This window comes from Culicoides brevitarsis, chromosome 2 (genome assembly GCF_036172545.1).
Source record: "Culicoides brevitarsis isolate CSIRO-B50_1 chromosome 2, AGI_CSIRO_Cbre_v1, whole genome shotgun sequence".
NCBI classification, from domain to species: Eukaryota; Metazoa; Arthropoda; class Insecta; order Diptera; family Ceratopogonidae; genus Culicoides; species Culicoides brevitarsis.
The window spans coordinates 19,328,292-19,351,895 of NC_087086.1; the positions used below are offsets into that span (position 1 = coordinate 19,328,292).

Here is a 23,604-nt window from a genome sequence, read left to right on the forward strand (position 1 = left end):
ATGAAAAACCCGCATGCTGTCACACTTCCGTACAAATGTGTGAAATGTCTCTGTACGAACCCATGGAACATACGTGGCTCAAGGCAAAAACTAAAACACCCGAATTTGACATCAAAATATTTACAACTTTTTTCATGCTGTTGTTTTGGTGCCGGTAAAAATTAAATTTCGTCTGTAAAATCATTAAAATTCCTGAAAAATCCCATTTCTAACTGTAAATAAGTGTTTGTTGCATCGAAAGTCGATGAAGTTTGCACGTAAAACGTGAAAGTGCGTCGAAAAAAGCAAAATATTAATTTTCACTGAAAACAGCTGATCGAACATAAATGGCGACACAGTGAAAAAAATCAAAACAAACCACATTTTAGACACAAATCACTTCGTATTCGAGAAGAAATTGTAATTTTTGTCACGTGACTTCATAAAAAGTCACAATGTCCGAAGCAGTTGTCACGCAATTCGTGCAAGGACTAAAGTCCCGTCACAAGGATGTCCAGAACAAGGCTTCGCACGATTTGTTCATGTATGTCAAGACGGAGCTGCGGGAGATGCCGCAAGAGAATATTGTGCAGTTCTTCGATACGTTCAATAGTCACATCACGGATATGTTGAACAGCACGGACATTTGGGAGAAAAAAGGAGGCGTGTTAGCCATAAGTAAGGTTATGTCAAATTTTTGAAAATTTTTTAAAACTTACCATTTTTTTTTTGGTAGAATGTCTCATCAGTGCCGATGTTGTCAACACTACCACCCGAATTTCGCGTTATTCCAACAATTTACGGTATTTATTGCCATCCAACGATACCGGCGTCACGGAATTAGTCGCAAAAACTTCTGTTAAACTTGCTTTGCTGCCCGGATCGAAGGGTGCCGAGTCCTTCGAGTTCGATATTAAGCGTGCTTTTGAATGGTTGTCCGAAGATCGGAATGAAGTAAGTGCAATTTCTCATAAAAAATTTAATATTTTTCATTTTTTCTTTAATTTTTTAGGCTAAACGTCATGCTGCCGTATTGCTACTTCGCGAACTCGCAGTTGCAATGCCCACATTTTTCTACCAACAAATTTCCCGCTTCTTCAATGACATTTTTAAAGCAATTTTGGATCCAAAACCCTTGATTCGCGAGGGTGCTGGACAGGCTTTGCGTGCCGCACTTGTCGTTACATCACAACGTGAATCCGTGAAATCGCAAAATAAGCAGCAATGGTATCGCCAATGCTATGATCAAGCAATTGCCTCGTTTGGTGAGGTTAGTTTGAGGGAAAAAGGCATCACGAGAGATGATCGCGTTCACGGAGGATTGATTGTGTTGAATGAAATCCTTCGTTGTTCGAATGTGGTGTGGGAACGCAGACATCATGCGTTAAAACGGTTGAGACCGGAGTACAAAAAACCCCAAAATGAGGAAAGTTCAACGATTTTTCCGCGATTTAAGGTGCCATTTGTGGAAAAACGGAGCAATCCATCGACGCCGATCAAGCAAAATCCCCCGATTTCCTATAATTTCGACCAAAATCCCAAGTTTTATCGGAAATCGAGTCTCATGTCGCAAGAATCGTGCTTGTGTCGGCAACTTGTGATGGAAAATTACGAAGAAATTTGTAATAAAGTGCTCGAACAACGGCTTAGTCGGTCGACGCACGTGCAACAAATGATCAACGCTATTTTGCCTCGCTTAGCAGCTTTTAATCGGGATCTTTTTGTCAAGAGACATCTTGCTATCACACTTAATCATCTTCTCATAACGCTCAAAGGCAAGGAGAAAGATCGCAATATGGCTTTTATCACTGTGGGTTACATCGCGGTCGCTGTGGAGAACGATATCAAACCCTACATCAGTCGCATCATGGAGGTCGTGAAGCTCGCGCTGCCCATTCGTGATGCCGCAGTCGCCAAACGTAAATCCTCCATGGATTTCTTCGTTTTTGTTTGCATCACACTCCTGGGACATGCAGTTAAGAGTGAAATTGCCTCCGATATCCGTGAAATCCTCGAACCGATGATGGCGACGGGTCTCAGTGCTCCCCTGACAATTTGCCTGCAAGAATTGGCCGAAAATATTCCGGAACTCAAACGGACTATCTCGGAGGGGCTCATCAAGATGTTGTCGAATGTGTTGATGGCGAAACCAGCAGCGCAAAGTGGCACGCCGAAACACGGGACAATCGCACAATTTGCCGCCTTGACAGTTGCTGACACGACGCCAGAGAATGCGACAATTGTGTTGGCGTTGAAAACATTGGGAACGTTCAATTTTGAGGGACAGAATTTGTTGCAGTTCGTTCAACGATGTGCTGATCACTTTTTGACGCATGAAGCGCAGGAAGTGAGACTCGAAGCGGTGGTCACGTGTTGTCGATTGTTGAAATTATCCATTGGAATTACGGGAGATGGAGAAGGTAAGAAAATTTAAACTAAAATTTAAAAAAATGTTTTCGGTATGAACCCAATATGAGCAGAAATGAACTTTAGAATGAATATTTATTCAATTTTAGGCTTAGAACTGGTCAAAAAATGACTTGAAAAAAAATCAGCGTTTGAACTTCAAAACGCTGATTTTTTTGTTTCGTCAAATATCGACCCAATATGATCAGAAATCATCTTTAGAATGAATATTTATGCAATTTTAGGCTTAAAACTGGTCAGAAAATGACTTGTAAAAAAAATCAGCGTTTAAACCTCAAAACGCTGATTTTTTTGTTTCGTCAAATATTGACCCAATATGATCAGAAATCATCTTTAGGATGAATATTTATGCAATTTTAGGCTTAAAACTGGTCAGAAAATGACTTGTAAAAAAATCAGCGTTTGAACCTCAAAACGCTGATTTTTTTGTTTCGTCAAATATCGACCCAATATGATCAGAAATCATCTTTAGAATGAATATTTATGCAATTTTAGGCTTAAAACTGGTCAGAAAATGACTTGTAAAAAAAATCAGCGTTTGAACTTCAAAACGCTGATTTTTTTGTTTCGTCAAATATTGACCCAATATGATCAGAAATCATCTTTAGAATGAATATTTATGCAATTTTAGGCTTAAAACTGGTCAGAAAATGACTTGTAAAAAAAATCAGCGTTTGAACCTCAAAACGCTGATTTTTTTGTTTCGTCAAATATCGACCCAATATGATCAGAAATCATCTTTAGAATGAATATTTATGCAATTTTAGGCTTAAAACTGGTCAAAAAATGACTAGTAAAAAAATCAGCGTTTGAACTTCAAAACGCTGATTTTTTTGTTTCGTCAAATATTGACCCAATATGATCAGAAATCATCTTTAGGATGAATATTTATGCAATTTTAGGCTTAAAACTGGTCAGAAAATGACTTGTAAAAAAATCAGCGTTTGAACTTCAAAACGCTGATTTTTTTGTTTCGTCAAATATTGACCCAATATGATCAGAAATCATCTTTAGAATGAATATTTATGCAATTTTAGGCTTAAAACTGGTCAGAAAATGACTTTTTTTTGTTTTGTCAAATATCGACCCAATATGATCAGAAATCATCTTTAGAATGAATATTTATGCAATTTTAGGCTTAAAACTGGTCAGAAAATGACTTGTAAAAAAATCAGCGTTTGAACCTCAAAACGCTGATTTTTTTGTTTCGACAAATATCGACCCAATATGATCAGAAATCATCTTTAGGATGAATATTTATGCAATTTTAGGCTTAAAACTGGTCAGAAAATGACTTGTAAAAAAAATCAGCGTTTGAACTAAAAAAATTAATTAGGAAGAAATCGAAAACATTTTTTAACTTTAATCTAAACAAATTTTTCACATAAAAATTTTATTTTTAGGCATCACCGAAACCTTAAAAGAAACTGTCGGCAACGTTTTAGAGAAACTTTTGATCGTTGGAACAACCGACGTCGACGCCAACGTCCGTTTACAAGTCCTAAAATCCTTGGATCACACTTTCGATCCCCAACTAGCGCAACCCTGGTTCCTCAGCTCACTTCTCATCACCATGCACGACGAGCAATTCGAAATACGAGAACTCGCCGTCATCATAATTGGTCGCCTATCAACTCTAAATCCCGCTTACGTCATGCCAAACCTCCGTAAATTACTCGTGCAACTTTTAACTGAACTCGAGTACTCCGGCATGAGTCGCAACAAGGAACAAGCTGCCCGAATGTTGGATCACCTGATCGTCAATACGCCACGCTTGATTTCGTCGTACATGAGACCGATCCTGAACACGTTAGTGCCAAAGCTGAAAGAGCCTGAAAGCAATCCGGGCGTAATTTTGAACGTTCTTCGTGCGATCGGCGACTTGGCGGAACTGAATTGCGGTTGTAACGTCATGGAGCAGTGGGCGGACGAGCTGCTTGATATTTTGATTGAAATGTTGGGCGATGCGGGTGCTCCGAACAAGAGATGCGTCGCTTTGTGGACATTGGGGCAACTTGTAGGAGCTACGGGACAAGTTGTGACGCCTTATTACAAATATCCCGGGTTAATTGACATCTTAATTGGGTTTCTGAAGATGGAAACGCAACCAAATGTGCGTCGCGAGACAATCCGCGTCCTTGGATTACTCGGGGCACTTGATCCGTACAAGCATAAACTCAATCGCGGATGGATCGATAAGCCAGATAACGATAAAAATGTGTTAATTTCCGTGTCGGATGTCAAAGGGGATGATCACATCGACTTATCGACCGCTGAAATGTTGGTAAATATGAACAACGTGCTCGAGGAATATTATCCGGCGGTCGCTATTGCAACACTTATGAAGATTTTGAAGGATAAGACGCTTGAACAAAACCATATTGCCGTCGTACAAGCCATCACGTTCATTTTTAAGAGTCTCGGCATCAAATGTGTCCCTTATTTATCGCAAGTTTTACCGAATTTGCTTGCAAATATCCAAAGTGCACCCGATAACACTTGCGAATTCTTGTTCCAACAACTTTCGATACTCGTGGAAATCGTCAAGCAACACATTATTTTCTACATGGATGACATTTTCAAGCTTATCAAGGATTCCTGGCAGCGAAATTCACTCCAAGCAACTTTAATCAATCTCGTGGAGAAAATTGCTGTTGCTCTAGGATGCGAATTTCGCGTTTACTTGGCTCAACTGATGCCGCAAATACTAAAAGTGCTGATTCATGATTCCTCGAAGGATAGAACGGTCACCATTAAGCTCCTGAATGCCTTCCAAAAGTTCGGGAATAATTTGGATGACTACTTGCATCTTGTACTGCCACCAATTGTCAAGTTATTCGAGCCAACGAACGATATTCCGATCCAGGTGTGTCAAAGCGCCTTGGATACCATCAATCATCTCGCCGAAATTCTCGATTTTACGGATTATTCGTCGCGTATCGTTCATCCGCTCGTTCGGGTTTTGGATAATCATCCCGATTTGCGACCACATGCCATCCAAACACTTTGTTCGTTGATGGTTCAACTGGGCAAAAAGTATCTCGTCTTTGTGCCACTTGTGAATCGGATCCTGTCGAAGCATCGCATCCCCTCAAACGAATACACGAAGCTCCTGACAAAGTTGCAGAACAATACGACACTTTGCTTGGACGATGAATTCCGTTTGCGGCAACAGCGGTTCAGAAATCGCGAAATTAGCATCGGCAGTTCGGACACGACAATTCGCAAACTGAACGTCATGGGAGCGGATCTCAAGGAGGCATGGCAGGCAGCGCGGCGTGTTTCCAAAGACGATTGGCTCGAGTGGTTGCAACGATTTTCCTCGAGTTTGTTGAAGGAGTCACAAAGTCCGGCATTGCGTTCGTGTCGTTCGGTGGCGCAAAATTACCCGCATCTCCTAAGGGATTTGTTTAATGCCGCTTTTGTGTCGTGCTGGACCGAATTGAGTGACGAGATGAAGAAGGAACTTGCGGCAAGTTTGCAACAAGCGTTGATGGTGCCCGATTTGCCGGAAGTTACGCAAACGATTCTTAATCTCGCGGAATTTATGGAGCATTGTGAGCGGGATTTCCTACCGATTGACACGAAATTGTTGGGAGATCGGGCGATGGAGTGTCGGGCATATGCGAAGGCATTGCATTACAAAGAGGAAGAATTTAAGAGGAACAAGGAGAAGGAAAAGGATAAGGAAAAAGAAAAGGATCGTCATCAAGTGTTTGAAAATTTGATTTTGATCAATAATAAGTTGCAACAAAAGGAAGCAGCGGAAGGATTGCTGGAGTATGTTATGGCAAATAGAAATTCGTCTGAGGAAATGAAGGTGAGTCTAAATTTTTTTTATTAATTATTTTAAGAACACGACACTAAAAAAACAGTTTGTTGAAAAATTCGAGCATTTGAAAAATTTTAAAAGAAAAAATTAAGATTTTATTTGAAAAGAAATGAGAAAATTCTTGTCATCTTGACATCTTTTCTCAAAAAAAAAAAAAAAAAAAAAAAACAAATTATACCTTCCTAAAATTAAAAACTTTAATATTCTTTGATAAATTGTGACTGAAGAGTGGAAAATTCAATGGGGAAAAAATGAGAAATATTTCATCAACAATTACTTTTTTGTGGTTTTTTCACTTTATTTTCTAAATTAAAAAAACTTGAAAAACAAATTCCTTCTCCATAATTTTTCAGAAACATATTTTTTTTTTTAAGTTTTTGACCCAAAAGCTTTTTTTAATATTTTTTGAAAAAAATTTGAAATATTTATTTTTTCAAAATTCAATATCAATTGAAAAACTTGAAATTTTTTCAATAAAAATAAAAAAAATATATTGAAAAACATTTTGGTAGTTAATATACAGGATAAATTCTTAAAATTAAAAATTCCTTAAAGTTCTATAAAATTCTGAATTTCGGGATAATTTATTTGAATTTTTTTATTTTAATGATTTTTACAAATTGGTTTAATGCCTGTTCTAATAAAAATTATGAAAATTTATAAAAAATAAAAAAAGTAAAAATTCTTGAGCAAGTCTTGAGAATTTTCAAAAAAATTATCAAAATTTAAAAAACTTTTAAAAAAATCAAATTTTCTTATGGACTATTTTAATTTTTAATCAGCAACGAAAAGAAACCCTAAAATTTTGTCAAAACTTGCAATTTGTTTAAATGCCAAAAAAAAAAAAAAAGTTAGTCACCCCCGTTTAAAACCGCATGTCATTTGCATGGCCTTGACTTCTAACATATGTATGCATGCGAAAAAAATCAAGGAAGGACAAAATACACCTTTTTTCATTTGCCAAACATCACCAAAAGTTTATCGATTACTCATGCACGAACACAGTTCACGAAAAAAATCGTTATAATTATTTTCCATCCTTCCTTTCTTCTTTATCTTTTTTATTTTTTTTTCTACTACTGAATCAATAACGCGGAAAAGATCATTTCAAGGATTCAAGCATGTCTTAGAAAAAAATTTGAAGTCAGTAGAGAGAATTTGCTACAAAAAAATTGTAGCAAGATTAAAAAATTTAAAAAATCGCATTTTAAAATTATCAAGACAAAATAGCTCCGATTTTCCATGAATTTTCCCCAACAGTTTTTAAATTTGAAAATTTCCTGTATGTCATCATTAGTGAATGACGCCCTATGAATTGATGTTGCGAATGGATGACGCCGTTTTAATATATCATAAATTTGCCATAGTTAATTCAAGATTTATCACTTTCATTCGTCTCATGCTCGTACAGGATGCTATAGAAACGCGTATAACTTTCCGTGTGTATATCTCGGGAATTTTCCACAAATTTCCAAGAAATTCTTCTAAAAACACAATCTTTACGCGTTCTTCTTTCGACTTTTAAAGGGCTCAAAGGGTTTAAAACCTCAAAAAACGTGAGAAAAGAGGTAACGAAGATTTCAGTCCAAGAAACTTGCGACTTTCATATACAAAGTTTCATATAATTTGTGACTTGAAAGCGCTTTCATATACAAGTTTCGCATACAACCAACAAAATGGACGGTCGCTGGCATGAAGTTGGGCGAGGTAACACTCACATTTGTCATTGTGTGTACGTGCTGTGTGCCGTTTAGTGTCCGGAGCTGCAAACACACACAGTTTTTTACGGTTGAAACTCGAAAGTGTTCGGTGGTGATTCCTGGATCCCGTCTGGAAAAACGACCAATTCAGGACTTTTTGTGGGCCAAAGGCAATTTAAAGCGGTTGCGTGTGCGAAAATTGCGAAAGTTTGCTGTTCATTTGTGGCGAAACGGCGGAAAAACGCGAGAGAAAAAAGATGGTAATAACTGCTTCCTCGAACAACGAGACGACGACGATCCGCAATGGGGGCGGACCAGCGAGGAATAATCTGCACGGCAAGGAGCACAATAACGGCGCCAGCGAGGATCACAGCTCAGACGATGAAAAATCGACGGCGAGTTATGAGAGTAGTCGCAAGAACGGCGGCGGGGGCAACTCCAACATGAAAAGTGTGAAGAACAAAACGGGCGAATATGAGGCGGAAAAGATTCGGGTAGGTCGCGATTATCAAGTTTTGTGTCCGGAATGGATTCCGGAGAAAGATCGAAATCCCGAAGGATTGCCCGAGAAGGCTTTGCTTGTGTGGAGTCCCACAAAAGACATACCCGAGAAGGAGCTTGAGAAATATATCACGGTGGCGAAGGAAAAGTACGGATACAACGGAGAACAAGCACTGGGTATGCTTTTTTGGCACAAACACGATTTGGAACGCGCAATTATGGATTTGGCGAATTTCACACCGTTCCCCGACGAATGGACCGTCGAAGATAAAGTGCTGTTCGAACAGGCATTCCAATTTCATGGAAAAAGTTTCAACAGAATACGACAAATGTTGCCCGACAAATCGATCGCGAGTCTCGTCAAGTATTATTATTCGTGGAAAAAGACCCGCGCACGTCCCAATATCCTCGACAGACCCGAACGGAACAAGAACAAGCATGGCAGCGAGAACGGAAGTGAGCCCGGAAGCAACGAAGTCTCCGATTTGGAGGAAAAAATCACAATTGACGAGGTAACGCCACGATCTTCGCCCAAACAGACGCAAGCAGCAACGACGACGACGAAAAAAGAGGAAGATGCCGACGCCAAAACGACAAACAGTGACGCGGAGCGACCCAAGAAGGTGTCGTCGCCCTCATCAAAGCCCGAAATTGAAATTACCCAAGTCACGACGAGTAACAATAACAAGAGACAAGCCCCAACTCCGCCGAGTAATGCAGCAGCAGCAGCGCCAGGTCTCGACGAAATCACCATTGTCCCGATTGCGAGACAAAATTCGACGACGACGACGACGAGTGAGAAAGACGGTCCACCGCCCGCGAAACAAATCAAATTAGACAATGCAACGCCAACGGTTGTGGTGCCCGTGTCAACTACGGCAGCAGCTGGCGGTCCCTAGGAATGAAACGCGTCTTTTCGCACCTACACCGCTGCCGCTCCGTATGATAAAACTACCGTAAAAACCTGTAATTTTTTGTGACCCATTTTTAATTTTCTTCGTGTCGTCATCAAAACAAAAAAATATAAAAAATATTTTTCAATGCAAATTTTAAATTAAAAAAATTTGATTTAGACCAAACTTTTTAAAACTTAAGATTTCCGATCCACAAAAAAAATCTTCTAACAAAATTTTACCACTTACGCCATTAAGTTAAGTCGTCGTCGGAAACATATTCGTATGATATGAACGCGTGTTTAATTTTAGCTCATAATTAAAATTTTATTTTAATTTTTTCTAACTAAGCATTAAGTATAATAAAAGTAAATAATTTATTTTTTTAAGGGAGTTCTATAAAATAAATAGATACGAGATAGGATAATAAACAAAATATATCAAAAAAATATTTTCAAATTAAATTCAGTAATTTTTTTCGTCATTTATTTCATCAAAAGATATTCTTGGCAAAGCCTAATCATTAAATTTAAAAAATACAGATGGAACAAAAAGCAACAAGAAATATTAAAATATTGAAAAAAAATTATTTAAAACATAATCGATACGAAATTAAAAAAAAAATCATAAAAAAAAGTTTAAAATTAAAAGTATGTTAAAAATATGCTTAAATTTTAATCGAAAATTAACTATTAAACATTAAGTATAAGACAAAAATATTTAAGGACGATTAAAAATAATAATAATTACAATTAAAAAATCTTAAAAAACGTTATTTTAATGGGAAAATGACTTCAAACAAAATAGTGTCCAAATTCAAATTTTGTGCAATTTCAACTCTTAATTAAAACTTAAAATAATTTCTTAATTTTTAAGTACTCGTTAATTTGAACTTTTCAGGCATTTTCATTGTTGTCGGTTTTTTCTCCTTTTTCGGTGTCGTTGTGACTGAGTAGCTCGACCTGGAATTAAAAAAAAATTATTAATTATTTTTTTTATCATTTTTAAAATTTCTTATTAATTTTTTAAAATTTGTTTTTCGTTTTAAAATTTAAAATATAATTTTTTTTTTTGAAAAATTTAAATAAAAAAATTTATTAATTTTTTGTTACCTATTTATTTTTTTAATTTATAAAATTTAAAATCTATCAAAATTAAAATATATTGAACATTTTCGAAACAACTAAATTTTTTTTCTTGCATTTTTAAGATAAAAATTTAAAAAAATTAATTAATTTTTCAGTTTGTTTCAAAAAACAAATTTGTTTAGAACAAATTCTAAAAAAATATTTAAAAATTTCTAAAACATTACTGAAATTACCTATTTTTCAAATATTTTTTTTATAAATTTTAAATTATAAATCTGCTAAAAAAGTGTTTAAAATTGTCTTTTTGAATGAAAAAGTATTTCAAATATTTTTTTTGCCCCTAAAATTTAATTTTTATTCTGAAAATAAAATGAAATCAATTTAGGCCTGGCAGGAAATTTAAAAATTGAAAATTTATCAAAAACGATTTTATTTTTTGATCATTTTAGAAAACTTTCTAATTTTTTTAAAATTTATTTTATCGATGAAAATTCCAACAAATTTAATTAATTATTTTTTCAACTTTTAAAAATTACCTGATGTTGTGTCCGCCACTCCTCACTTTTCCGTTCCGACCGATTCAAAAGCATTTTTAAAATTTTTACGGCACCAAAGACGACAAAAATTCCAATGAACAACCAGAGTAAAATTGACTTGATATCAAAGCCATCCGCAATATCCAGAATTTTTCCTTGATTAGCAAAAACTTGACTATCGTTGTTCTACAAAAAAAAAAAAAAAAAAAAAATTAATTAAAATTCACTTAAAAAAAATTTTTTCCTTACTTGTTGCGACAAAAACTCCTCATGTTCCTTCGTATCGAGCAAAATAATGCTCCGAATTTTTCCCGTTTCGTCATCGTGACATTCCAATCCGGGCACCTCCAAAATGGCCTCCATGCTATTTATCGTGTAATTTTTCCCAAAATGCAGGATGGCATTGTGCGAGTGACTAGCAACTTCTTTCACGAGAAATTTACAATTCCACGGATTATCGTAGAGTTGCGCAGACTTGCAGAGACTATTGAGCAACGTGATATTAATTTCGTTGAATCTGTTTGCACTGAGATTCAAATACGACAATTTCTCAAAGCTCCACAGAAAATTGTCGTGATCGAGTTGATTGTCAGCCAAATCCAGCGAGGAGAGTTGTTTCAAGTGTTGGAAGGTATTTTCGCCGATTTCATTGATTTGATTGTGACTCAAGTTCAGCGACTGCAAATGCGAGACATATTCGAAGACATTATCCGGAAGTGCGGTGAGATTATTCGAAGACATGTCCAAGAGTCGTAATTCCAAAAAATCCTCAAAAACGTACTGATTGATCGTTGCGATGTGATTGTGACTAATGTTTAAATTTTCAAGCACTTCCAAGCCACTAAAAGTCGATAACGGCAAATCTTGCAGCAAATTGTGACTAATATCAAGCACTTTTAGTTCCACACTCTTTTTGAAGGCATTTTCTCCAATACTCTCGATCACATTGCAACTTATGTTCAAAAAATTCAGTCTCGGCAGATTCGCGACGTAATCCGGCTCAAAAATCGCAATTTTATTGCCCTGCAACTGCAACGACTTCAAATGCGAATTTCCCACAAACGAATAAAAATCCAAATAATCGATCTGGTTGTAGTGCAACGACAAGTGCGTCAACTTGTGCAAGCCCCGGAACGTCTCCTTCGTGATCGTTTGCAGCAAATTCTTCCCCAAATTCAGGTATTTCAGGTGCGTCGAATGCAAAAACGTCGAATCATCAATTTTGGCGATCGAATTAACGGCCAAATTCAATTTCGTCAGGTTCGGAAAGCGTTTGAGGGCGTTTTCGTTCAACTCGTGAATGGCATTGCGACGCAGGTCCAGGTTATGAAGCGATTCCAAGTCGTGGTTACTCCATGACTTCAGCACGGTGATGTTGTTGCGCGACAATACCAACGTTTCCAACTCAGTGAGCCCATTTAGTGCGTAATCCTATAGAAAAAAAAAATAATGTGTGAATGTGTACAGAGAGAATTGTTTTAAAAGGCGTTATAAATGTGTGAAACCCAGAAAATGAGAGAGAACAGTACGGGAATGGCATAAAATAGTAATTAAATTGTTGCAAACGTTTGTTTTTTCGACTGTGATTGTGTGATGTTTTTAGTTTTTTTGTTAATGTATCAGAAAAAACGGAAGTTTGTGGTTTTTATAGGTGAAGGCATGGCTGAAGATGATGCCATTTGTATTGTCTTGCCTTGGTGTGATATCTGATTAATGAAAATCTTTAACAGTGGGTGATCATCGAAGCACTAAAACTGACATTTTCTTAGTAAAAATGACAAATTTTGAGATAAAATCTTTTAAAATGTTAACAATTAGTTGTTTACTTATTTTTATTTTTCATTTAGGCCGCTCCAAATTTTTTTCTATGTTTTTGTCCCTTGCCCCATTTTAAAAGCCGAAAATCCAATGGGGCAAAATAAAAAAAAAGTTAAAAATTTCATTAAAATTGACCATTTTTTGGTCCTTTTCCTTACTTTTTCAAGGAATTTTCAAAAATTTTTTAAAATATTTTCAATTTTTAAATTTTTTTGTGCTGAAAATTGTTTTTAACATGAATTTTCTTCTTTAAATATTTATTTTTTACAAAAAATTACTTTTTAAATTTTTTGACAGTTATTTTTATGAATTTTTTTTTTGAAAAAATTTTTAACTTAAAATACTCTGAGATCAATTTTAAATCATCAAATCTCAATGTATGTAGATATCATAAAAAAATCTAAAATATTCATAAAAGACCAAAATTTGTTAAAAATGTTGGCATTTCGTATGAAACAGTATTTCAAAACTTTTTTTTTTATTTTGCCCCCCCCCCCCCCCCATTTTGAAAAAAAATGTTTTGGGACAAAAACATCGGAAAAGATTTGGAACGGCCTTATTTTGGTATATAAAAATAATAGGTTAGGTTTGAGGATGCATCATCGCGGTCCGAGGACCTATTGTGATCGTAAATAAAAAGAATAAAAATTTTAATAATTTGATTATTAAAAAAATAATTAGGCCCTTCTAAATTTTTTTTTTCGATGTTTTTGTCCCAAAAGATATTTTGTCAAAAAAAAAAAAGGATGGGGGGGGGGCAAAACAAAAAAAAATAGTTTTGAAATACTTCTTATTACACATGAAAATTTTTTTTGAAAATATTTTTAGAGAAGAAAATTCATGTTAAATTTCTTTTTATAATAGAAAAATGTTTAAAAATCAGAAATATTTCAAAAATTTTTGAAAATGTCTTGAAAAAATATGAAAAAAGGCCAAAAATGGTCAATTTGAATTTGAACTTTTTTTTATTTTGCCCCTTTGGATTTTCTGCTTCTGAAATGAGACAAAAACATAGAAAAAAAAACTGGAACGGCCTTAATTGAAGAAAAATAATCGTCTTTTAATAATTTAATTAATTAATTTTAAAAAGTTTTCAAATGAAAAATAATTCACATCGTAAAATAACAAAGATTTGACCTTTTTTCAATAAAAATATAATGAAAAAATTATTTCTCAATCAAAATGGAAAAATTTAATGAAAAAGGCAAGGAGAATTATTTTTATATGAAAAAAATTATTTTATAAAATTATTTAAAATAAATATGAAATAATAATTTTTATTTCTAACCAATTTTTAATTATTTTAATGAAAGTGAAAATTGACCAAAAAATGATTTTTATTGATTCATTTAAATTAAAAATTACTTTAACTTATTTTTTTTTTATTAAAAATCCGAAAGTTTAATTTAAAAAAAAAATAAAATAAGTAAATATATTTTTGCTCAATTTTCTCCAATTTAATTTCCGGTTATAACGAATAAAATTATTTTGATTTTTTTTCTTTTCTTTTTTCTCTTAAGTTTTAGTAAATTAAGTTGAATGTTATTTTCAAAAAATAATTTCTAGTCAATTTATTCCTATTTTTAAACTTAAACTTAAACTTAAAAATAATTAGGTACAATATTTTTTTTTTATCAAAACTTTTTTCCTCTGTTAAAAAGTCACTGTGTCACCTAATCCATGACTCAATAAAAAAGCACCTTCACACCATTGTCCATTAAATGTTTGTTTATAGTAATTTTTCATGTCATTGAACTTAATTTACCACTTTTTTTTGTCTTCATTCACAACTTGTCGCAATTTCTTTCGACAAACAAACAAAAAATTCTTTATTAATTAACGATACATTCCTCAAGGTTTTTTTTCCAAGCATTTTTTCGCTTGCCTGACAAATCAATTGCAGTCATCGACGATATAATTGCAATAAAATATTTACACAAACCTAATAATTTTCTCATCATTTCATAGAAAAACTAAACGAATGACCGAACAACATGTCATATCTAGCATCTAAATTTAATGATCGCACGCTAATTTTTTTCCACTTTGCAACAATTTAATGAGATAATTTTTCAGAAGTTCTCATTATTCTAAAAAAAATGCGAATTTCGTAATACCTGAATGTGTGACAGCTTACTTTCGCAAATTTCAAGCGATTTTAGTTTATTCAGTCCCATAAAAATCGAATTGGGCAAGTCCGGCAAGTGGCAGTGCGAAATGTGCACGGTGTGGGGCGTTTTGTGATAGTCTCGGATATTGCGTAAATCCGGAGCGAAGCAGTCACTTAACGTAACCGTACTCGTTTTAACGGTAACTTTTGCTTTGGCATTGACACAGGTGATCGTTATCGAGCTCCATGTTGCCGCGAGAACGAGGAAAATTATTGATGTATGCATGGCTTTGTTGATTATGTTGCGATAAAATGCTCTTAATTGGCTCCCGAATCTAATTTTTGAATGAATTTCGATAATTTTTAAATTTAAGTCACATGAAAAAAAATTAATTAATATTCTACTGGATTTTTTTTTTACATTTTTTCGTAATAAATTTTTTATCTTCTCTTTTTTGTCGTTTTTAATAAAGATAAAATAAAAATCTAATTAAATGCGATCGCCGTGTGTCTTCTATTCAGGTTGACTTCCCGTGTTTAACTAAAGCACCGTAAATTTTTTCTCATTTTTATTTTGTTATTTTTTATTATAAAAAAAAATGAACGCGCACTCCAGTAACTCTAGAAAAACGAGAATATATTGTGTTGGTGAATTAACGTTTGTTTGTACGAGCGTTATAACAATATAATTAAATAATGATTGTGGGGAGCACTCTCGCATCGAGACGTACTTAGACAAACGAAAGTAGTTGTTAAAAGATTCCTCTTCCACTAATTTATGATAAGCTGGTAAGCTGTTTCGAATTGAATGAAAAGGGTTGAGATGCTTCAGTGATGCGCGATGAAATGTGTGAGAAACTATGAAGAAACAATTAAAGCCCATCGACAGATATTTTTATCTTATCGTCTGGTCTCGCGTCTAAAAAAAGATCATTTTATCCCTTATCTAAATGGAATGGAAGAAAAAATGACTTGTGCGAGTCTTCAGCAAATAAATAATTAAGTTAATGTTGAGTCAATATTGGCTTTACCTACAGACGTTTTTTTGCTTTGATAAGCTTTCATGGAAAAAATTATCACAACAAAGCATTTTTTTAATTCTAAACTTCGTGATGAGAAATCAAGGTCTGCTGATATTAATGTTGGTTTAAAGTGGGTTAGAAATACTTTAACAGCGAAATTTTAATTAAATGTTTGATGATTTAACTTTGATTTTGATGAAATTTGTTTGCTGAATTGAAATTTGAAGTTTTTCGACGTTGCTGAATAAAATAGATTTTGCTGAATATATTTTAATTTGATTTTTAAGATCTGTTCAAAGAAAATAATTTGGTTTTTTAATTAATATTTTTTTTTATTCTGAAGAAAATTTGCAAAAATTTAATAAAAATATGAATTAAGTTTTATCCAGATAGCTGCTGAATATAAATTTGAAGTTGCTGAATTAAAAAAAAATATTTGCTGAATATTTGATCAAATTTTTATTAGTTTTTAGTACTTATTTTTAAATCAAAGATTCAAATTAAAAACTTTTAGAAATTCCATCAAAATAAATGTTGTGGAATGAAAATTTTAGATTTAATAAAAAATTTTGCTGAATACCTACGATTTTCAAATCTAAGAAATTAAATAAAAAATTGGCTTTTAAGTATGTATTTTTTTTTTGTTTTAAGAAATCTAAAATGAAGTAAACAACTAAATGTGTCAAAGTTGCTGAGTAAAAATTTGAAGTTGCTGAATAAAATTTAATGTCTTTTTCAAGAAATTGAATGAAAAAATTAGTTTTTTTACTTTATGAATTCTAAAATTAAGTAGAAAACTAAAGTTGCTGAATAAAAATTTGAAATTTCTGAATAAAATATTTATTAATTTTTGAATTAATCACTTAAGAATTCTAAATCATTCAAAAATCTCACTAAAATCAAACCTGCTGAATAAAAAATTTGAAGAACTTTTAAGTTCGCTGAATTGAAATATTTAAACTGCTGAATTTTGCTAAATATTTTTATGAATTTTTAGTTGAAAGTTCCAAATATTTTTAAAATCTTACTGAAATTAAGCTGCTGAATAAAAATTTAAAATTTGCTGACGTTGCTGAATAAATTTAAAAACCACATTTTAACAAAAAAATTTTTCATTTTTCATTCCAGGTCCAAGTTCGTTGGTACGAAAAACTCCACAACTGGGACAAAGCTCTTGTCTTGTACCAAGAAAAGCTGAACCACAATCCAAATGATACCGAATCCTGCTTGGGTCACATGCGTTGCTTAGAAGCGCTCGGCGAATGGGGCGAACTCGATTCCGTTGCTCGTGAAAAATGGGATTTACTCACGAACGAAGAACGCAGCAGCATGGGAGGTCTTGCTGCGACCGCTGCCTGGGGCTTAAACGACTGGGAACAGATGCAAAAGTACGTTTCTTGCATCCCTGAAGAGACACAAGACGGATGTTTCTATCGTGCGGTCCTTTGTGTTCATCATGGCGACTTTGAAATGGCTCAACGTTTAATTGACGACACTCGTGACTTGCTGGACACGGAATTGACGTCGATGGCGGGCGAAAGTTACGAACGTGCCTACGGAGCAATGGTTTGCGTTCAAATGTTGGCCGAACTCGAGGAAGTGATTCAATACAAACTTATTCCGGAACGAAGGGAGACAATTCGAAGCATGTGGTGGAAACGATTGCAAGACGGACAGCGATTGGTTGAGGATTGGCAACGAATTATTCGTGTACATTCGTTAGTTGTGAGTCCGGAAGAGGATGTTCACACGTGGTTGAAATACGCATCACTTTGTCGCAAGAACGGGTCGTTCAAGTTGTCCCACAAGACGTTGACGATGCTTTTGGGCACTGATCCGTCAGCAAATCCGGGTGCTTCGATACCAACAAGACAGCCCCAAGTCACGTTCGCTTACTGCAAACACTTGTGGATGGTGGGCGAGACAGAAAAAGGTGACAAAACCGAAAGTTTGCAAGCTTTCGAGCAACTTGGACGCTTCGTGAACACTTTTAGCTTGGAACATAGTGTCGCCGGAGAAGATATCAAAGACGAAAATCGTCGATTACTGGCTCGGTGCTACATGAAACTCGGTTTATGGCAATATCGCTTGCAAGGTATGACCGATCACAACTTGAAAGGTATCTTGGGTAGTTATGAAAAAGCCACCAAATACGATCCCAATTGGTACAAAGCCTGGCACTCGTATGCCTACATGAATTTCAAGGTGATGCAGCAACAAAAGCAATCCGAAAACTCGCAATCCAGCACGAATCAGATGGATTTCAACAGAAATTCCAAGGAAAAAGTGATGATTGTGCAATATGCTGTGCCAGCGGTGAACGGCTTCTTCCGTTCCATCAATTTATCGCAAGGAAATTCGCTGCAAGACACTTTGCGACTTCTAACTTTGTGGTTCGACTATGGACAATCGTCCGAAATGTACGATGCTCTTGTGAACGGCATGCGAATCATTCAGATTAACACGTGGCTCCAAGTTATTCCGCAGTTAATTGCGAGAATCGATACTTCACGCAAGCTAGTGGGGCAGTTAATCCATCAGTTGCTTATTGATATCGGAAAATCGCATCCACAAGCGTTGGTTTATCCGTTAACGGTGGCTTCCAAGTCGGCATCGATCGCTCGCAAAAATGCCGCCCACAAAATTCTAAGCTCGATGTGCGAACATTCGCATACGTTGGTCGAGCAGGCACTCATGTGCAGTGAGGAACTCATTCGTGTCGCGATTTTGTGGCATGAACAATGGCACGAGGGCTTGGAAGAGGCGTCGCGATTGTATTTCGGCGAACGAAACATCAAGGGAATGTTTGAAACGTTGGAGCCGTTACATGCGATGTTGGAGCGGGGACCCCAGACGTTGAAAGAAACTTCGTTTAATCAAGCTTACGGCAGGGAATTGGCTCAAGCGCAGGAGTGGTGTAACCATTATAAGGTAAAAAAATTATTTAAAAATTTTTTTGGCTGAAATTAAAAAAAAAATTTTTTTTTTTCAGAACACTCAAAATACAAGAGACCTCAACCAAGCATGGGACCTCTACTATCACGTTTTCCGTCGAATTTCGATTCAAGTGCGGCAATTAACATCCCTGGAGCTGCAATACGTGAGTCCCAAGCTCCTAGCGTGTCGCGATCTAGAGTTGGCAGTGCCCGGTAGTTACGTTCCTGGTCAAGATTTGATCCGTATCGCGAGTATTCAGACAAATCTTCAGGTAAATTTCATAATTTTTAGGTAAAAATCTTGAATTAATTGCAAATTTTATTATTTTTAGGTCATTCAATCGAAACAACGACCCAGAAAATTAAGCATTCATGGTTCCAATGGCAAAGTTTACATGTTTTTGCTAAAAGGTCATGAAGATTTGCGTCAAGATGAGCGTGCCATGCAGTTGTTCGGATTGGTGAATACTTTATTGCTGCAGGATCAGGACACATTTAGACGAAATTTGACAATCCAAAAGTACGCAGTCATTCCGTTGAGCACAAATTCTGGGTTGATTGGTTGGGTGCCGCATTGCGACACGCTTCATACGTTGATTCAAGAGAACAGGCAGAAAAAGAAGATTACCGTTAATATTGAACATAAAATTATGTTGCGAATGGCACCGGATTATGATCATTTGACGCTCATGCAAAAGGTAAAATTTTATTTTTTTTATTTTAGGACACTCGAAAATTTTTGTTCCTTGCCTTATTTCAAAATTCAAAATTTAAAAAAATTAAAAAAACAAAAAATTAATATGGCTTCATAATTTTTCAGAAAAAAAAATATTTCTTAAAAATTTTTGCAAATTTTTTTTTTTTTTTTTTTTTTTCCCAATTTTTTTTTACGAACGATTTTTGAAAACAAAAAAAGGGGAAAGATAAAAAAATAATTTTCAAGTATAATTTTGATAAAAATTGAGTTAAAAAATTATTTTTAAACCTCAGGTAATAATTTTGTAATTTTAATTTAATTTTTTTTAATTTTAGGCAAGTACAATTTTTTTAATGTCCTCCCTCCTAACTTTTTCCAAAGTTTTTGAAAACCTTCAAAAAAGGGGAAAGAATTTCATAATTTAAAATATAATTTTGATAAAGCTTTGAGTTTAAAAAATTATTTTTAAAAAAGTCAGGTAAAAATTTTTTTAAAATTTAATTTTTTGTTTCGAATTTAAAATTTTTGTTTTTAAGCAATTTAATTTTTAAGCAAATTTGCCAAAAATTTTCAAAAAAATTATTTTGTAAAATTTAAAAAATCTAACAATTTAAAAATACTTTTTATTTTTTTTTTTCATTTTTAACTAAAATTTCAAATGTTCTAAGATTAATTTTGGGTAGTTAAAATAAAAATCATCATTCAAACCTAACTTTTACCAATATGAACTTTTTTTGTCCTTCCAACGGACTTCAAGCTACAGCCAATTTCCATTTTGAAAAAAAATTTTAAATTTAAAAAAAAATGTGTTTGGAATATTTTTTTTATTTTTAAAAATTAAAAAAAATCGAAAATGATTTTTAAAAAATTTTAAATTTAAATTATAATTAATTCAATTTTTCAACAATTTTAAATTTTTTAATCTTAAATTTTGAAAAAGGGCAAATATGCAATTAAATCTTTTTTTTACTGAAATTAATATTTTTTTCGCTATTCTTTTTAGGTCGAAGTCTTTGAATACGCACTAGAGCTGACGAAAGGCGATGACTTGGAAAAACTCTTATGGCTCAAAAGCCCCTCATCCGAAGCCTGGTTCGATCGTCGTACAAATTACACTCGTTCCCTCGCTGTCATGTCCATGGTCGGCTACATTCTCGGCCTGGGCGATCGTCATCCCTCGAACCTCATGCTCGATCGTTTAAGTGGCAAAATCGTGCACATCGATTTCGGTGATTGCTTCGAAGTTGCCATGAATCGCGAAAAGTTCCCCGAAAAATTCCCCTTCCGCCTGACCCGAATGCTCATCAACGCCATGGAAGTAACGGGTATCGACGGCACTTATCGTCGCACCTGCGAAAGTGTCATGCACGTGCTGCGACGCAACAAAGACTCGTTAATGGCAGTGCTGGAAGCTTTCGTTTACGATCCGCTGCTGAACTGGAGACTTTTGGACGACAGATCGCATAGATCGCGTGGCGGCGGAAATGCTGATGCTGCCGTTGACAGTTTGAGTGGTAGTGGCGACGAAACAATCGCAATGGATCTCGCTAGTTTGACAAATCGCGGAAATGAAGCGCTGAATATGACGGGAGGCGGAGATAATGGAGGCATGCCGGCGGAAGTGACGAATAAGAAAGCACGTCAAATCGTGGATCGGGTGAAGCAAAAGCTGACGGGACAAGATTTCCAGAAGGAAGAAACGATTTCGGTGAATCGACAAGTTGACTTGTTGATCCAACAAGCGACAAACAATGAAAATTTATGCCAATGTTACATCGGGTGGTGTCCGTTCTGGTAAAATTTTCATTTATTTAGATTTATTTACACAACACTTTTTTTTAATTAACAAAAAAATATAAATATTTACTACTCTTGCTACTTCTTGGTAATAAACCTACGAATTTTCGTATAAATCTAGTTTGTAATGTGGAACAAAAAAAAATAAAGCTTAAAAATTGAACTACTTTTCTTTACAACTGAAAAATTTCATTGAAAGGCTTCAACGGAAGTTCAAATTCGTGCCATTCCCATTTTGAGTAGCGGGTTGCGGTGTAAAATTCTTCGGGACAAAAGCCCCGGGAAGCAAAGTAAACAAAGACGTGATCAACACCCGAACTGGCGATGGTTTGGCAAAATAAACGGGAATATCCTTTTCCGCAAACTCGATTAAACTCTGTCGACAGACCCCGCAAGGAGCTGTAAAATACTTTTCTTGGAACGCCACCACTGCGCAAGCCGTAAATTCCCGATGACCTTCACTGACGGCCTTGGCGATGGCACATCTAAAAAAGATTTGATGGCTTGTAACTCAGCGATAAGATTAAACTTTGATTTTTTACCGTTCCGCACAGATTGAGGGACTATAAGCAGCATTTTCGATATTACATCCCGTCACAATTTCACCGGATTTCGTACGTAAAGCCGCTCCCACGGCAAATCCGGAATACGGGACATAGGCTTTTTTTCGTGCTTCCACCGCTGCATTTATGAGCTCTTGCACATCGTTATCTACGACAAAAATCAATTTTTATCACGAAACACAATTTTCAATGTCTCGTTATCTCACCCAAATCCTTGAACTCGAACACATTTGCTCCATCTGTTTTGCCACTGTCTTCGATGTTGACGGTATTCATTCTAACTTTTCTAATTTTTTTTTATCTACACGCGTTTCTCGTCGACGACTGACTGATGATTTTTTGTTAACTTCCAAAATAAACGACGGCTTTTTCGCTGATTTTGCGTAAATGTTTTACAATATTTGTGTTACAATGTACACGACGACAATACATTCGCTAATGAGAGTCAAAACATGTTTCATTAGCATAGAACTCTCGTAAAAATGTCAACAAATAAGAAAATCGATGTTTTCGCGTAAAGTCCGGAGATAACAGCAAACTAGAATTGTTTCTCAGGAATTCTCAAGAGTCACTGATACTAATTTTTCGATGCATTCTCGGTATTAGAGTTTATGAATTTGATAAGAGATGATGACAATTAATTTGTTTTTAATTTTTTGTTTTCGTGTATTGTGTGTATCGCCTACCCTATTCTACTATTCTATGTGATGACTACGTAGTAGATAGTATCAATGTAGATATTTATTCATTATGTAATTTTTGACACTGTGAACCGATTTTAGTGAGAAGAAATTTTGAATTTTATGGATCGTTTCTGAAGAGCTGTGATAATGGTTTTCAATCTTAAATGCGGGTGAAATGTCCTCTTTATGGTACATATTTAATTATTTCTTTTGCCTCGATTTATTTTTCCCATATTATACATAACATTGCCTTCAATGAATAGATTCTGAAATTAATTTAATATATACCGTAATGTAGAGAATGCTAAGAGAAAAAAACCTAGTTAGGAGAAGTTAAGAGAAGACGGTTTCTCTTAAATTTTTGTATTTTTTTTAAGTATTTTTTTCAAAAATTTTTGGTTGTATTTTAAATTTTTTATACATTAAAATGATAATTTTAAAATAAATATATATAAAAATACAAAATTAGTTAAAATTTCATTATTTTTAGTTAAAAATTTTCAAAAATTAAAATTTGAAACAAAAAAATGTTAAGAGAACGAATTTTGACTTCCATTTTCGTTAAGAGAACAGATTTTTAATTTCTCTTAGCATTCTCTACATTACGGTATTCTTTTTTAAATTAAAAAATGATTATTTCCTTTTGTCAATTCCTTCAACGACTTTGTGTCACTGGAATGGCAAAAAATAAAGTAATGAGAAAACGTAAGCAAAATAAAAACAAATAAAATACAAATATAAAAGTTACTTAATTAAAAAAAATCAAGTTGAGTCGCGTCTCTTCATGGTATTTAATTGATTTGTTTTAATGAAACATTTACATGGAGATTTCTTTCAACTTCTCTTTAAATTTAAAAAAGTTTGGCGGAAGGCACAGATCCAAAGCTATTAATAAGCTCATTAATAAGGCGTGTATATCGATGAATGTTGCTGTTTTGTGAGTACGTTGAGTATTGTGTTTGCGCTAGAAAGACTCTTGGATAACGTAGGTGATATTCACTTGTTAAACTGATGAATTGCCT

General features: G+C 34.5%; 4 protein-coding genes across 4 annotated transcripts; 2 read left to right on the plus strand and 2 right to left on the minus strand.

Moving 5' to 3' along the window:
- Window positions 1-156: 156 nt before the first annotated feature.
- Window positions 157-21,337, plus strand: LOC134832044 (serine/threonine-protein kinase mTor). The gene is made up of 8 exons (XM_063845933.1): window positions 157-657; window positions 716-933; window positions 992-2,399; window positions 3,810-6,226; window positions 17,035-18,837; window positions 18,899-19,114; window positions 19,175-19,540; window positions 20,543-21,337. The coding sequence occupies exons 1-8, from the start codon at window positions 435-437 to the stop codon at window positions 21,335-21,337; spliced, it is 7,446 nt and encodes a 2,481-aa protein (XP_063702003.1). The 5' UTR covers window positions 157-434.
- On the plus strand, window positions 8,034-9,866 carry LOC134832045 (REST corepressor-like). Its single transcript, XM_063845934.1, has one exon. The coding sequence runs from the start codon at window positions 8,196-8,198 to the stop codon at window positions 9,336-9,338; it is 1,143 nt and encodes a 380-aa protein (XP_063702004.1). The 5' UTR covers window positions 8,034-8,195; the 3' UTR covers window positions 9,339-9,866.
- LOC134832318 (leucine-rich repeat-containing G-protein coupled receptor 5-like) lies at window positions 10,131-15,170 on the minus strand. Its single transcript, XM_063846301.1, has 4 exons — window positions 14,892-15,170; window positions 11,206-12,387; window positions 10,957-11,142; window positions 10,131-10,294 (listed from the first exon to the last, which is right to left on the minus strand). Exons 1-4 carry the CDS (start codon window positions 15,168-15,170, stop codon window positions 10,229-10,231), a joined length of 1,713 nt encoding a protein of 570 aa, XP_063702371.1. The 3' UTR covers window positions 10,131-10,228.
- On the minus strand, window positions 21,253-22,592 carry LOC134832046 (cytidine deaminase-like). The gene is made up of 3 exons (XM_063845935.1): window positions 22,106-22,592; window positions 21,879-22,047; window positions 21,253-21,821 (listed from the first exon to the last, which is right to left on the minus strand). Exons 1-3 carry the CDS (start codon window positions 22,173-22,175, stop codon window positions 21,539-21,541), a joined length of 522 nt encoding a protein of 173 aa, XP_063702005.1. The 5' UTR covers window positions 22,176-22,592; the 3' UTR covers window positions 21,253-21,538.
- Window positions 22,593-23,604: the final 1,012 nt, after the last annotated feature.

Excerpts from the sequence above, each read along its gene's own strand:
- LOC134832046 (XM_063845935.1), bottom strand. The coding sequence starts at position 22,175 with ATGAATACCGTCAACATCGAAGACAGTGGCAAAACAGATGGAGCAAAT. Across the intron at positions 22,048-22,105 it reads GTTCGAGTTCAAGGATTTGG|ATAACGATGTGCAAGAGCTC; the intron begins GTGAGATAACGA and ends TTTTTGTCGTAG. Across the intron at positions 21,822-21,878 it reads CCCTCAATCTGTGCGGAACG|ATGTGCCATCGCCAAGGCCG; the intron begins GTAAAAAATCAA and ends AATCTTTTTTAG.
- LOC134832045 (XM_063845934.1), top strand. The coding sequence starts at position 8,196 with ATGGTAATAACTGCTTCCTCGAACAACGAGACGACGACGATCCGCAAT.
- LOC134832318 (XM_063846301.1), bottom strand. The coding sequence starts at position 15,170 with ATGCATACATCAATAATTTTCCTCGTTCTCGCGGCAACATGGAGCTCG. Across the intron at positions 12,388-14,891 it reads GTAAGCTGTCACACATTCAG|GATTACGCACTAAATGGGCT; the intron begins GTATTACGAAAT and ends TTTTTTCTATAG. Across the intron at positions 10,295-10,956 it reads AGTGGCGGACACAACATCAG|GTCGAGCTACTCAGTCACAA; the intron begins GTAATTTTTAAA and ends TTTTAATTCCAG.
- LOC134832044 (XM_063845933.1), top strand. The coding sequence starts at position 435 with ATGTCCGAAGCAGTTGTCACGCAATTCGTGCAAGGACTAAAGTCCCGT. Across the intron at positions 934-991 it reads TGTCCGAAGATCGGAATGAA|GCTAAACGTCATGCTGCCGT; the intron begins GTAAGTGCAATT and ends TTAATTTTTTAG. Across the intron at positions 19,115-19,174 it reads GTATTCAGACAAATCTTCAG|GTCATTCAATCGAAACAACG; the intron begins GTAAATTTCATA and ends TATTATTTTTAG.